This window comes from Melitaea cinxia, chromosome 10 (genome assembly GCF_905220565.1).
Source record: "Melitaea cinxia chromosome 10, ilMelCinx1.1, whole genome shotgun sequence".
Classification (NCBI taxonomy): Eukaryota; Metazoa; Arthropoda; class Insecta; order Lepidoptera; family Nymphalidae; genus Melitaea; species Melitaea cinxia.
Window position 1 is genome coordinate 16,252,189 of NC_059403.1, and position 15,205 is coordinate 16,267,393.

Here is a 15,205-nt window from a genome sequence, read left to right on the forward strand (position 1 = left end):
TTGTAAAGTAGTAACTATTAATAAAATTAATTTATCACTTAATTGACTCAGCTCAGAAACAGGAAATCAACATAATTAAAAATGGATGTCAAAATATTTGCATCAAGCAAAATGAAGAAAAATAAAATAACAGCTTTTATTACTAAATCAAGTAGTAATCAAAAAGTTATGAAAAACATTTCGACAGACAAAACACCGTAAAAAAATTACGTAAACATTAAAACCTAAAGGTTGTCGGGAAGAGATCGCTCTTCTAACGATAAGAACGCCTTTGTACACTCTCTTTATTTGTAATATGTTATTGTATTGATTGTTGTTGTATACAATAAAGAGTATTATTATTATTATTAAAATTAAATTATAGTAATCCACACTATTATACAAAAACTAGCTGACCCCGCAAACGTTGTTTTGCCATTTAATATGTTATTAACCCCTTTATTCCCCCCCCCTCCCCCTTATACCTTAGGGATATGAAAAAATAGATATTGGCCGATTCTCAGACCTACCCGGTATGCACACAAAATTTCATAATAGTTTATTAACCCCCTCAATATCCCCCTTATAACAGGGGTATGAAAAATAGATTTTGTTCGATTCTCAGACCTACCCAATATGCACACAAAATTTCATGAGAATCGGTCAAGCCGTTTCGGAGGAGTTTAACTGCAAACACCGCGACACGAGAATTTTACTCGTATATATTAGATGGCACTGCTGGGCATAGACGTTTTTCTCCATATAGGTGAAGGATCACAGCTTAATCCATCACGCTTCTTCGTGGGCTGGCGTATATATTCTATACTATTAGTAACGATCTCTATCAGATGTCTATGACAACAACTGGAACCGACAGCTTCACGTGCACTCCGAGACACGGTCGGAGACTCACAAATAACACCGAACAGACAAACCGGAAAGAAATATCTGTACACATATGTACCTACAAATACAAATATCCGGCCCGAGTTAGAATCGAACCCGTAAACCGTCGGTGTTTAGGCGACTTCGTTCATCACTACACCAGAGTGGTTGTTATAGATGTTCTCATAAATCTCTGAATAATTCGCATCGTGCTAAGTAAAAAGTTCACGCAAAGCCATAGATCATAAACAGTATTTTCTCTTAATATCTCTTTAATTGATCTTTAACAATTCTTTATTTATTTATTTTTTAATATTTTTCAAGTCAAAGACATTTATTATCATAAGAATTAACGATTCGCTTATATGAGAAATACATTAGAAAGAATACATTTTTAAATAGCTATAAGTTTACAATAATTATTGAAAGAAGATACCCACAGTCGAGGTGCCCAATTGGTTCACAAATCGATTGTAAGTAGGTATATTTTTAGGTGTGTTTTTATGCTTATTCCTATAATGTTTTACTGGTTGTACAGATTTAAATGGTTCACGTTTAAATTTGAGTGTGATCTAACGGGTAGTTTTTAAATGCGCAAATTTGGTCGTTTTTTTTTTTTGTTGGAGAAAAATATAATTATTTAATTGTCGTCTAAAACAACTGTACTAAAAAGATATTCATCAAAGATGCGTAACGCATTTCGACACCCGACCTTTGACTAAGCTTACCTTAAAAAAAGACAAAAACAAATGACTCGGTTCGTTTCGCAAATTCCCGATACGATTCGTCGAGGTGTGAAAATTTTGTTTTATTACAAGCAATAGTTACCGTCTCGGAACCAAAGCAATGCTAACGAGAATCGCAGAAGTAAACAGCTGCTGTTTTGTCACAAGCCATAGTTCGATGGTTTGTAGCCTAATATATCGTAACCTGTCCCTTCAATTAATAATTACAAACAGAAAAACCAATTTTACTATATAGTAAAAATCGTTTATTGACACATCAAAACTAATATAATATAACTCATTATATTTTGTTTCTTATTCGTATTTACAGTGGTTATAGAACAGTTGACAAAGTTTGTCAACTTAATGTCATGTTACGGAATAGTGAAAGACAACATTTTAAGCAAAATAATATTTAATGGTTTATTTATTTAATAACATGTTTAAGTAATTTGTAATATATCATTGAGTGCAAATTATTACAAGTTTCAAAAGCTATCATTATTTTTTGTACGCCCTAACGATAATTGTATTAAATTAAAGTTTACTCAAAGATACATCAAATAATGTCTCTACAGTCAGATAACTGAAGACGGAATCACGGTGAACGATACAGATAAAGTTTTTTTTTATTAATATTTCCAGATCATACTAAGCAAATAAGTTATTAAATAAACTTTATTGGTTTGTTTATTAAAATTTTAATAAATACCATAAAATAGGTATCTTGCTATCACTACTCTATATTTCGTCTAGAAACATTTCATCAAACGATTTTAATTAAGCAGATAAATGTGTTTTTTTAACCTTTAAAATATAAATAAATACAAAGTACATATGACCGAAGTGAAACTTCTTTGGCAAACATATTTATTAAGTCGTTTATATTTATACAAATCTAAAGCTTTTGATTTCCGTTCCAGCGCTATCGACAAAAACGTTGACGTTTCATCCCTAAAAAAATTTACCTTTATCCGCCTAAAAAAATTTCATTTCAAAAATGTAGTAATTAAAGATCGTCAGCCACAATAATAATAACGTAAAAATTATAGTATTTCAATAGTTATTAATCGTCGACGAGCGGCCTTCCGTGGCTTGTTGACAAACATTTTGAGACACGGGTAGTGGAACTATTTGAACGCGCGAAACCCTCCCCTCACGACAGTATCGCGCGGGCGCCATGGCGGCTACACGCCAGCTGAGGCGCGCGAAAATTAAAATTACCTAGTCAATTTTTTTTAAGACTGATATGACTAAAGATGACTTTGATGATAAAGACTCATGATATGTACTCGTGACTTATGTTTTGACTGACTATTGACAGTGACAGTGCATGTGACTTGACTTGACTTTGACTGGATTTTTTTTTTTTTGAAGCGACAGATGAAAATGGTATGTATTTTTTTAATTATTTTTTTACACAGATTCTTAACTGTAAAGACAATTATAATAAGATGGAAATACGGATCATATTTTGAGTAACTAATGTATAACAGAAAGATTTGAATTATCTCCAATAAAATTTATACTAGAATAAAAAAGTTGGAGAAATGTAATAACATTAAAAATCCATACACGCGAAGCCGCAGGCAGAAAGCTAATTATAACAAACCGTTTTCTTTGACTCGAGCTTATAATTTACTATGAGTGATATCGTAATTTTTATGGTATGCCGCAAAAACAATTTGTTTCCAATGCGTACAATGTTTTTTAAAATCGAACAAAACAAACGTTTACAATTACAAAAATAAAAAAATCCAGTGGTTCAATTAAAATATTTCCATTTGTTCATTAATTTGAATGATATCTCCAATAAAATTTATGACATTCATTACTACAATCGAAGAAAAAACTGAACTCACTTCGGTGCCTTTCTAAGCCTATACAATCTCGCTAGGAAACACTTTTAGGACGAGCGTCTTTTCTGAGCCCTAATGGGACCTCTCAATTTTCACGGATGGTCTTTTTACCCGCCTCTCAATGCTCTAGAGGTCCCTAGGGCCATCAGACACTTCGACAATAAAATAATCACTACTAAAAAGAAATAAATACATTTTAAACATTGATTTTTTATATATAAGAGTAAATTATATAATAGATATAATGAAAGCTTGTTTTGTTAGTAGTTAATAAAGGTCTCTAACGCTTAACGTTATCCAGCGAATAAGTAAAAGATTATTTTATATTTTTCTCTTTCAAAATCAAACACTACGTAATTGTTTAATATTTCTACTTTCAACCATGAATCCAAAATTTACAGTGTTTGAGATGAAAAAAGCCTTTAGGCTTCCATCGCCTTCTTCAAATAAATACTATACTTACTTAATTACTACTAATAAACTTTTTTAACAAATAGTGAAACAGGCACTTGCACTACATACTCTAAGTACATTTAACAATTCATGCAATCAATCATTTATTCATTCAGATTAATGGCATGCAACCGGGGGTGCCGGAGCTATGGCCCGGGCGGCACACGAAAGGGCAAAATCATTACGATTTTTTCAATTGACAAAAAAATACGTAGTTTCTAATCGCGTTCGCAATGTAACACATGTAAAAATATCGTAGATTTGAGAACCCTTTTTGATGTCGGTTAATGAACATAATGAAATTTGTGCTTGCAATGAGTGTCTTCAATTAATTTGGTAAAATTAAATGAATTGGTAGGGGCGTCAAATTTTTAGTGGGCCCGGAGCGGCAGAAAACCGTGCTACTCCACTGCTTGCAACAGTCCAATAGTAGCACAGGTGATTTCACCAATCTCACAAGAACGGTGAAGATGAGAAGGAGATTAAGTAATAATTCATACAAAATCTTTCAAATAAAATGCCTACATACTAAAAATTAATTGCTAATAATTGTGTTTGCACGTAAAGGAAAAAAAATCGAGAAGTAACCACAATGTAGGTAGTCAAAAAAATAATCAAAGAAATACGCATTATTAGATATAACTCAAAAAGAACTCGTCAAATCGCGATCAAACTTAAATGGGACCACGTTACAAGCAATCAATTTTCGATTAAATAATTGTGTTTGCTCGCAAACGAAAAAAAAAACCGACTTCAATTACATCGACAAGTAATACAACGTAGGTCGACGAAAAAATAGTCAAGCAACTACGCGTTATCAAAGATTACTGAAAAAGTAGTTATCAGATCTCGATAAAATTTATATGTGACCACATGATAAACATCAGCTTTCGATTAAATTAAAAATTATCAAAATCGGTACACCCAGTAAAAAGTTATTACGGATTTTCGAGAGTTTCCCTCGATTTCTCTGGGATCCCATAATCAGATCCTGGTTTCCTTATCACGGTACCAAACTAGGGATATCCCCTTTTCAACAAAAAAAGAATTATCAAAATCGGTACATCCAGTAGAAAGTTATGCGGTATAATACAACGTAGGTCGACGAAAAAAGCGTCAAGTAAAAATGCATTATTAGATATAACTCGAAAAGTAGTTGTTAGATCTCAAATAAATTTAAATGGGACCAATTGGCACACACCACCTTACGATTAAAACAAAATTTGTCGAAATCGGTCTACCCGGTCAAAAGTTCTGATGTAACATACATTAAAAAAAAATACAGTCGAATTGAGAACCTCCTCCTTTTTTGGAAGTCGGTTAAAAAAGAATCAACAAAATCGGTACACCCAGTAAGTAAGAAGTTGTGAGGTAACACACATTAAAAAAACATACGAATTGAGAACCAACCCTTTTTTATTAAGTTGTTTAAAAATTATAACAAAATAATTTATCTTAGATTAAAACACCTATAACATATCGACGCACATGGCGAGCGAAAGTTATCACTTTCTCTTAAAACAACAAACAGGCTCCTCACAACATCGGTGAGAAATTATCACAACAATACAAAATACCATAATTTAGTATTATTATGGACGCACAATAATTTTGATTTTGAAGGAAAGTGGCTATCTATCTATGTGTATTTACTATAACTAAGTAGGTATCCATTTTTGTTGCGTTAGCGCAGTTGACAGTGAACAGTCTGCTTTTTTCTACAGGGTTATGGTTTCGATTGCCGTTTCGCGCCTGGCTGTTATATTTACATACGTAATTTATGTAATTATTTAAAAAAAAATATAGGTAGTGTATATCTGTCTCGTTCGTACCAAGTTAAAATAAAATGTTTTTTAAATATTTCTTTCTAGTACTTCCACTTACCACTACTACTAATAATTATTACTACTTTTGCTTCTTGATGAACATTAAGAACAATAAAAAAATAAATCATATTAATTTGCACTTTTTCGCTAAAATTCGCTATATAAAATAATACACATATAATAAATTAAAACAGTTCCTACACCAAATCATTAATAATTTCATAAGATACTAGTTATACAACATTTTTAAATAAAAAAAAATAAATTATCGCTAATAAAACTAAATGTAAAATAATAAAATATATATATGATATAATCTCGTTACGGTACATAAATAATGTCCACGTAATTGAATTCTAAAATTATTATGGCGGAATTTATATATTATATTATATTATTTATTATAAAATTATTATTTAACGATGCCTATAATTATATGGTAATTTGGAAGACTTTCTCTTTTTTACGTTACGGTGAGCATAACTATCAGATATAAATGCGACGGTTATGAATATTGTTATATAATCACATTTTAAAAGTAATTTCTATGCATAAATGACTTTTTAATTTTGTCTTTATTTGCCGGCGATTGTGTGATGTGTTTGCTGATTGTCTAAAATTCTCTCAAAGTTTTCACAAATGTAACTTTTTAGAGGTGCGTTTGGACTTTTCCTTAAATCATGGTGCCTTTTTCAGAAGTAGAAAAAACTTTTTATTGTAACTTTTATTAAAATATTACAATTATCAAATAAGATCAACGAAAATAAAATTAAATACGTACTACTAGATTATATATTATTATTATTAATAATAATATGATAAAACATATAAGTACAAAGATTTATCCCAAAGTTAAATAATTATTAAGCATTATTCCGTGTACCTTTTTCTTAACTTTTAAAATTATAGTTGATTTAACATGACGGTAAAGTAATGTGTGCGAACAGAGCTTGTAAGTACTCTGTCTAAAATGAACAAACGCGTTTCCGAGTAAAATTTCTCTGCGCAATTAATCACAAATTAAGTCCGAATTAAAATCCGCAATTATTAGCTTAATTACCTAACATGACTATGTAGTTTTACGTTTAATGTTTTCCTCCTACAGCCGAAAAAAGTCATTTTTTTTTTAAGATATCTTGACACTTAAACTACGCACTATTTATTACGCAACCAATCTTGATACCGAACCAGAGATTAAAGATTATATTAACATATCCGAACGAAAGAAAGTCTTACTTTGTTCATCATTTAAATAATTTAAACGGTCAAAGAACATGAAAGTGACATTAACATCTCATTAATATTTATGTATGTATAGCGTCTTGATTTTTTTTTAAATCTATATGACATTAGCGGAATCATACGTAATATTTTTGACGACGCGTTTAGTACAATAATCACAGCGCGCTGTTGCGCTAGCGGTCGCGGGCTCGATCCCTGCACGTGGCATACATTTCTATAAGCCATAGTGTTTGCCGTGGTCTGGGCATTTGTGCTTGGGTATAGTTTGTGTTTCCGGACCCCTGACACATGAGAAAATTGTAGTGGGGACCGTTGAGTGTGAGGAATTATTTATTTATTTATTATTATTAATTCAAATAAAAAATAAATATCTTTAATTCACTGTTGTCACGGATGCGAAAATTTTGACATCCGTGGACGCAGAGAAAGATTCGGAAGTCGGGATTTTTCAAAATATTTCAACTTTATGTACATAAATAAGAGAAGATCGATTAAATTTTACTGTCTGTAATTTATTCATTTTCTGATAATACAATTGAAAGATTTTTTTAATAATTCTCATGAAAATGGATGTATAGCTTTATAACAAAAAAAATGCTTAATTTTAAAATTGGTGTTTTGTGTTTAATTAATAATAATATTGCATTATTCAATCACAAAGTAAAATACTGAGCTTAAGCTACCTAGCTTAATAAAAATTAATTTAATATGTAGATGCATTTCAAACCAGTTATTAGAAAAAATATAGAGTATAATTTTTGTATATTAGTTAAGTTTCTCAAAAACCCATTTCCTTCTTCAGCAGTGACAATGGAGACGGGATTGAGAGCCGCACAGAAGAAAGCCAGTTTCCCGGCGCAAGTGCACTGCGACAGTCGTCTCTACTGGAGCAGTGTCCGCTTCGAGGTCCCCCTAAATGCCCACCAGCTTCTAAAAGGTAAAAAAATCGTCCTTGCTCCATTTTTATACTGTTAGAGCTTGAGGTCCGCTTGATGATAAGCGATTACCGTAGCCTATAGAAAGCTGAACTTATTATCTGACTGTGATCTTCCGTAAAGTTGAGGTGCTTTTCCAGAGGAACAGCTCCAAATTTAATTCCAACAAAATCTAAGCAAATTTCGTACTGCATCGTACCACAATAACAATTATTGTTAAACTTTTGTTTTGTTAAGTATTCATGCCTATATTAATTATACTATTATGCTATAAACGTTATATGAACAAGTCAGCTTTCTTGGTCACTGAAGTCAGGTTACAGAGGATGAACTAGTTTTGTTTCAAAGCAATCGTTAAAAATATTTTCTATCACCAGATACCGGACTCATGATGGTACATGCAACAACCTCAGCCGTCCAAGATGGGGTGCCACCATGACCCCCGTCCAACGTTTTCTCCAACCAGTCTACTCGGACGGTATCCAAACACCACGCAAGTCCATCTTCGGGGCCACTCTTCCTTCAGCTAGAGAAATAAGCGCATTGATCCATGAGGACAAAAATGTGGAGAATTCCGGTGTTACTCACTTGCTGATGCAGTGGGGTCAGTTCTTGGACCATGATATCACCTCATCTTCACAATCCAGAGGGTTCAATGGTTCGGTTCCGAGGTGCTGCAAGGATGGTGGAAGGGATTTCATACCTAAGGAGTTTATGGTAATTTCTGTTTTGTTAACCTTTGCTGTTGTTAGTCTATTGATCAAGTAAAAAAAACAATATTTATAAACAAGTAAATAAATGAAAAGTAATAAATTATAACGTTGATTAATTATATAATGTACAATTATTCCATATAGAGCATAGTTTTTACTTTTTGTTTAAGTTTTGTTAAGCTTGCGCCTACTCGATTTTTTTTTCGTATTTATTAGTTCATTTGTAGAACTCTGCCATATCAGAGAGATCAGAAGATTTTCATCAAATGACTGAATCTGGCTGATGCTACATTGCATAGAAATTTTTAATGTCTCTTAGTAAATTTCTAACAGAAAAACAGTCCACAGCAATTTGCTAAAATATTTTATTTTCCAGCATCCAGAATGTATGCCTATCGCCGTGCCACCGTCAGATCCATTCTACGGTCCAAGAGGTGTTCGTTGTCTGGACTTCGTACGCTCATCTCCAGCTCCTCGAGACGACTGTGCGTTGGGATGGAGAGAGCAGTTCAATCAAGTATCCGCATACATCGATGGGTCCCCGCTTTACGCCAGCTCCGCCAGACAGTCGGATAAACTCAGGCTCTTCAGAAATGGTAAGGCTTTGGACCAAATCGATGGGTATCATTGCTATTATCCAGCCCTTAAAAATTCCGGTCGATGTAATTAGCAAGCTACAACAAAATCCGTCCTATCTATGAGGGACCTGAATTTGAATAAAGAATAACGTACGTATATACCCATTACTTTAAGAAAATCAATAATAATTATTTTAAAAAAAGTTAGACAACTCATCACATATCTACAGGTTTTTGTCATGTCTGTTAATATAATATTACAATCATAAACAAGATCATTACTTCACAAAATGTTTAGCACATATATGACAGAATTGCATACACTTAAAAACTATTCTATTATTTACGACATATGTCCAACTACATTGAGGTACACACTATTTCGTAATGTTTTTACTGCGAAAACATTAATGATTTACTTTCCCAATTCAACTTTTAGCTAAATATTACGTTACATCTTTAAGTCATTTTAAATATAAAGATAAATAACAACTTTGTTTAATACAGATACGATGAAAAAAATGATAATACTTAGGAAAGAATACAAAAAGGATTTATTTTTTATTTGTAAGATTAAAAAGTTCTGACGTTGGACATAATTATAGGAATGCTACAATATGGGCGCGTACAACAACGTCGACCGTTACTACCGCCGGACCGCGATGAGCTCTGTCGTGGCGGAGCAGTCTCTACCGAGTGCTTCAAATCTGGTGATGCAAGAGTCAATGAACATCCAGGACTGGTAGCGGCACATATTGTTTGGCTGCGGCAGCACAATAGGTAATACCAAATTTAGGAGAAATACAAATGTGGTTTTGTTTCATTACTATACCCGTGATACACACGTGCACGTTCCAACTATTAAACACATATTTACTGGTAATTCGTTCTAGGTTTTATTGGTGGATGTTTAATGTTTTCGTTAATCATTAATTCATTCATAATAAGCAGAAACGCAGTGTAGTCAAGTAGTTATCAATTCACTGTGGAACAGCTTAACACCTCACACTCAACGGCCCCCAGTAGGATTTTTTTCTGCGTCGAGAGTCCAGAACCACACAGAATACACAAGATCAACCGCCCAGACTAATACAAATATTTATATCGCCAATACAAATTTTTGTCATTTCCGGGGATCGTATCCGTGACCGCCAGCGCAAGAGCCAGTGCTGCGACCGCTGTGCCAACACGTCGTCTATTGAATAAACCACAGCTCTTGTCAAAAGACTAATGTGATGCACATATTAGTTCTTATGTAAATATTTTAATGGCAGAATGGCTCAAGAACTCGCACATCTGAACCCACACTGGAGCGACGAAAAGATCTACCAGGAGACTCGTAAAATAGTCGGCGCGATGATCCAACATATCACGTATCGAGAATTTCTACCAATCGTGTTAGGTGGGACATAGTTTTTCAGTTTGTTTATTAAATTTTGTAGATTTTATTAATTCAGATAAACTAAGTAACAATTCGTATTTCAGGAAGTGATGTAATGCGTCTGTTTGAATTGGAGCTACTGCAGAAAGGCTTCTATCGCGGTTATAGTCCTAAGATCAGCGCTAGTCCGGCAAGTGCCTTTGGATCTGCCGCTTTTCGTTTTGGACATAGCCTCGTACAGTCTTCCTTTGTTCGCTTCGACAGGTTCCATCGCCCTATCAATAACAGTACGTTGATTTCTTTTTTTATTCACCAATAAAAAAATTAACGTTATTTTATATTTGGTAAATTTTGCAAACAATTTCTTAAAAATATAAAGTTAAAATTAGGACATTATATAAAGATAACGATTGCACTATTTACAATAAAAAAAAATTCTATTAATACATTACAAGTAATTATTCCAGATGTTTCTCTCCATGACGAATTAACTAACCCATCTAACATCTGGAGCATGGGAGCTGTCGATCGTTTACTCCTCGGGATGGTGAATCAACCGATACAGAAACGTGACGAATTCATTACCGAAGAGTTAACTAATCATCTCTTCCAAACTCCTCACTTTAGCTTCGGGATGGACTTAGCAGCTATTAACATCCAAAGAGGCAGAGACCATGGAGTCCCACCGTACACCGCTTGGAGAGAACCTTGCGGCTTATCAGCTATAAGTAACTTTGACGATCTATTCAGAATGATGCCTGCTAGAGTTGTAAGGAAATTGAAAGTTTTATACAGGTACGCTAATTATTTCTATCCATTTTCATATTTTACAAAGAATTCTAAACGGCAAAGTTATGTGAGTGTGCATCCTGAAGATATATTTTTGTCCTAGACACGTTGATGATATTGACCTGTTCACCGGTGGTATGGCAGAACGGCCTGTTATTGGAGGCTTGGTGGGTCCAACCTTTGCCTGCATTATCGCTCAACAGTTCTCTAATTTACGGAAGGGTGATCGTTTTTGGTGAGTTACATTGAAATTATAACACATTACCACAAGAAGTTATATTGTACTAACTTTTAAGAACCATATAAATACAAATCTTTTTTTATAATTGTTTTAGGTATGAGAACGGTGGTTTCGAGTCTTCCTTCACGCCAGCACAATTGCAACAGATACGAAGAATATCTCTAGCTCAAGTGCTCTGTCGTACTTTAGATTCAATCGACAACATTCAACCTTTTGCTTTCCTCTCCCATCAAAATCCTGACAACGAGCGGATATCTTGCCGTACTGGACAGCTTAATAACTTTGAACTATCGCCTTGGATTGAGATAAATTCGGATTCTACCAATGACGTCAAGAAATCCGATGAAGTTGATCCTACTACTACGAAACCCAGAAGAACAAAACCTACTACAGCTAGTCTTGAAACAACTACACGAAAATCTCAGAAAGTATCACAAGGTAATCGCAAGAAACCAAACGTTGTGCATGAATCCAATAAATCACAAAAAACAACTCAAAATTTAAATGAAACTGTTACTAACGACAACGACAAAGGTGATAAAAATACTACTGACTCAAAACCTAACATTATTTTACAAGCGATAGATGACAAATTAGACTTTAGGAATAAGACAAGACGCTACAGTGACATTGACATACGAAATCGATTCAACCCAAACAGACAATACAATGACTATTACGATGACGTGCAAAATGTACAATCTGTAGTTATTAATAATACCCCAAATAAAAGACCTAGTAGACCATACATTTCTGTGACTGAAAATATAGACAAATACACATACTTAATAAATTACGTACCGAGACCGACTCAGTCTTGGCGACAGACTACACGACGGAGCCACGACAGAGATGTAGTTAAAGTTACTTACCAGAATTATGATGATACATACAGACGACCAAACAGACCGTATTATAATAGAGATGACTTAGACAATGACTTTGAATCGAGAGACAACAAACCGAATGCGCCCGTGACTGAAAATTTTCAATCGTCAGCTCGATCTAATGATGATAATACTTTTGACAAAAACCTTAAACTTTCCACTGAACAGACGGTAATTACTAACAAACCAAAACTCCAGACAAATAAGACACCAGTTGACAAAATAGACCCAACGACTGAAAACATTTACAAATTACTTACATTCGGTTATGTTGGTACTTACAGAGGTGACGTGACAAACAATAATGGTAAAAATAATACAATTAATACTGACAAAGACAAAAAACCTGACGTAATAAGCAAAGACTTCTCGACTGTTGAAACTAAGGCATACGACGATAACGTTACAGACGACTTAAGCAATGCTAAACTATCGACATTCATTCTCTACGAAACTGCAACAAAACCATATAACTTACACAGACCGACAAGACGTAACGATGACGACCATTTGACTTTAGACACGAGAAATAAATACTTCTTTATGCATAACGTATTACACAAATACCCAGAAGGATCGTCGCTTAAAGACTTCAATAAAAATAAAGGTGAACAAAAAAATGATGAGGTTAAAGCGGTTTCACAATCATTAGATGATTTAGGAATACAAGAAAGGTCAGGAATTAATAAGTTACCTTCCAACGCAGCTGAATCTAAAACTGTTGCTAATGAGAGGCCAAAGCGTAAGAAGCCCTCTTCTTCAGTGAAAACTCCATCAGTTGCTTTCCAAATAATACCCAGTGAAAACAAGTAAGTATATCTTTTTCCAACATAAATAAGTAATTATGTCTAACGTATTAAGGTTGACTGGAAGATATGGGTGTAAGGCTTTAAGTCCGCCTTTTGCGTTACATGTTATATTCAGTTGTGTAATAAAGTTTAAATCGATAAAAATAAATAAATATTTTACACATATATTACGTACTTATCACAAGTAACGGTTTAACGTTTTTTTTTTCAGTCCATCACAATGGGCAGTATACGATGAAAAAGAAGACTTTCCCGTGGTATTACCTCAAAAGATGCCTTCCATTAAATCTGACCCTTACGCTCTCAGAGAAATTCCCAAACCAATGAACTTTAACAGCTTAAAAAAAAGACCTGGAAGAATTTAAGTAAGAGATATCTGAAAAAAACATAGTAATGGTGATAGTTTTTAGTTGTTTAGTAATTTTTTTTTAGAAATTGTAATGATGGATGTATTGTTCAAATGAAAGTCAATGAATTATGAAGATTACTTTGAAACTTTTCATAACTCTTTGCACGATCATGTGACTATAAAAAGACTTGACAATTTGATTTACATCAATTGTCTCTATAAACCAACATGACAATTCTAAGCTGTTATTTATGTCTGTCAAATTACTTGACTGAATTCTTGACTCGATTGAAAATGATTTTTACGACTGAAACTTGATGTTGAACTAACGTGACGGATGCAAATTCATACGACTGAAACTTGACATTCACCAAACTTGATTGAAATAAATTCTCATGAATGAAACCAAAACCATTGTGCTAACCCGACTACATAACACTTACTACTGAAACTTGACCTTAACCTAGCTGACTGAATAAAAATCACAAGACTAAAACTTGACACTGACGTAGTCTGGCTCAATTCTCACAACCGATACTTGACATTGACCTAACCTGACTGAATAAAAATCACAAGACTAAAACTTGACACTGACGTAGTCCGACTCAATTCTCACAACCGATACTTGACATTGACCTAACCTGACTGAATAAAAATCACAAGACTAAAACTTGACACTGACGTAGTCTGACTCAATTCTCACAACCGATACTTGACATTGACCTAACCTGACTGAATAAAAATCACAAGACTAAAACTTGAGACTGACGTAGTCCGACTCAATTCTCACAACTGATACTTGACATTGACCTAACCTGACTGAATTAAAATTACAAGACTGAAACTTGACATTGACGTAACCAGACTAAAGTAAATTCTCTAGACTGAAACTTGATACAAAATTAATTACGAACAGAATTACTTACCAGACTTACGAGACAACTTGACATTAGATAGTAATATTGATTATTTGACTTTATAACTGCTATGTTAATTGACTGTTACTCAACTTTATGACTGACAAAAACTTTACTACTGACATGACGAATTAACTACTAGTTGAAGTTGAAACCTAAATGAATTTAACGACTTGATGAACATCATGATGACTGTACTAAACAGTGAATAACTAGACTTTTGACTGCTTGAAACATGCCTGACTAAAATAAAAAAATTAGGTTTTACATTACAAATTATTAGCGAATGAAGGTGTGTGTGAAGTGGCTTAATTTTTAATAACTAGACTAATGAGGTGAAATAATTTTGTGTTGTTAGACAAAAAGTGAGTATCTAATAAGCATCTTTTGACATGACTGACACATGACTATTAAAAATACGACTAGATTAGGCGAAATAAAATAAAATCTGAAGCTGTTTAAAGCCAGGACGACTTTAACTCTACTGTGACTCTACTTTGACAATGTTACAAGAACTACTAGATTTACAAAAAAAACTAGATTTAAAAATAGTTAATAGTTACTATGGACACATGTTACTTGACAGAATAATATAGTAAAGTGAGATGACAAAACTTAAGACTAAAAAGAAACTAAC

The 15,205-nt window shown here is 33.5% G+C and overlaps 1 protein-coding gene across 1 annotated transcript in view; it reads left to right on the plus strand.

The window, feature by feature from the left end:
* The window catches only part of LOC123657482, a 48,966-nt gene extending 35,299 nt beyond the window's left edge, over positions 1 to 13,667 (plus strand). The window contains exons 5-14 of the mRNA XM_045593024.1: positions 7,772 to 7,906; positions 8,282 to 8,621; positions 8,994 to 9,213; positions 9,801 to 9,975; positions 10,470 to 10,597; positions 10,681 to 10,863; positions 11,044 to 11,371; positions 11,469 to 11,600; positions 11,701 to 13,302; positions 13,514 to 13,667. Of these exons, the coding sequence (XP_045448980.1) occupies positions 7,772 to 7,906; positions 8,282 to 8,621; positions 8,994 to 9,213; positions 9,801 to 9,975; positions 10,470 to 10,597; positions 10,681 to 10,863; positions 11,044 to 11,371; positions 11,469 to 11,600; positions 11,701 to 13,302; positions 13,514 to 13,667 (3,397 nt within the window). The remainder of the gene's footprint in view (positions 1 to 7,771; positions 7,907 to 8,281; positions 8,622 to 8,993; positions 9,214 to 9,800; positions 9,976 to 10,469; positions 10,598 to 10,680; positions 10,864 to 11,043; positions 11,372 to 11,468; positions 11,601 to 11,700; positions 13,303 to 13,513) is intronic.
* Positions 13,668 to 15,205: the final 1,538 nt, after the last annotated feature.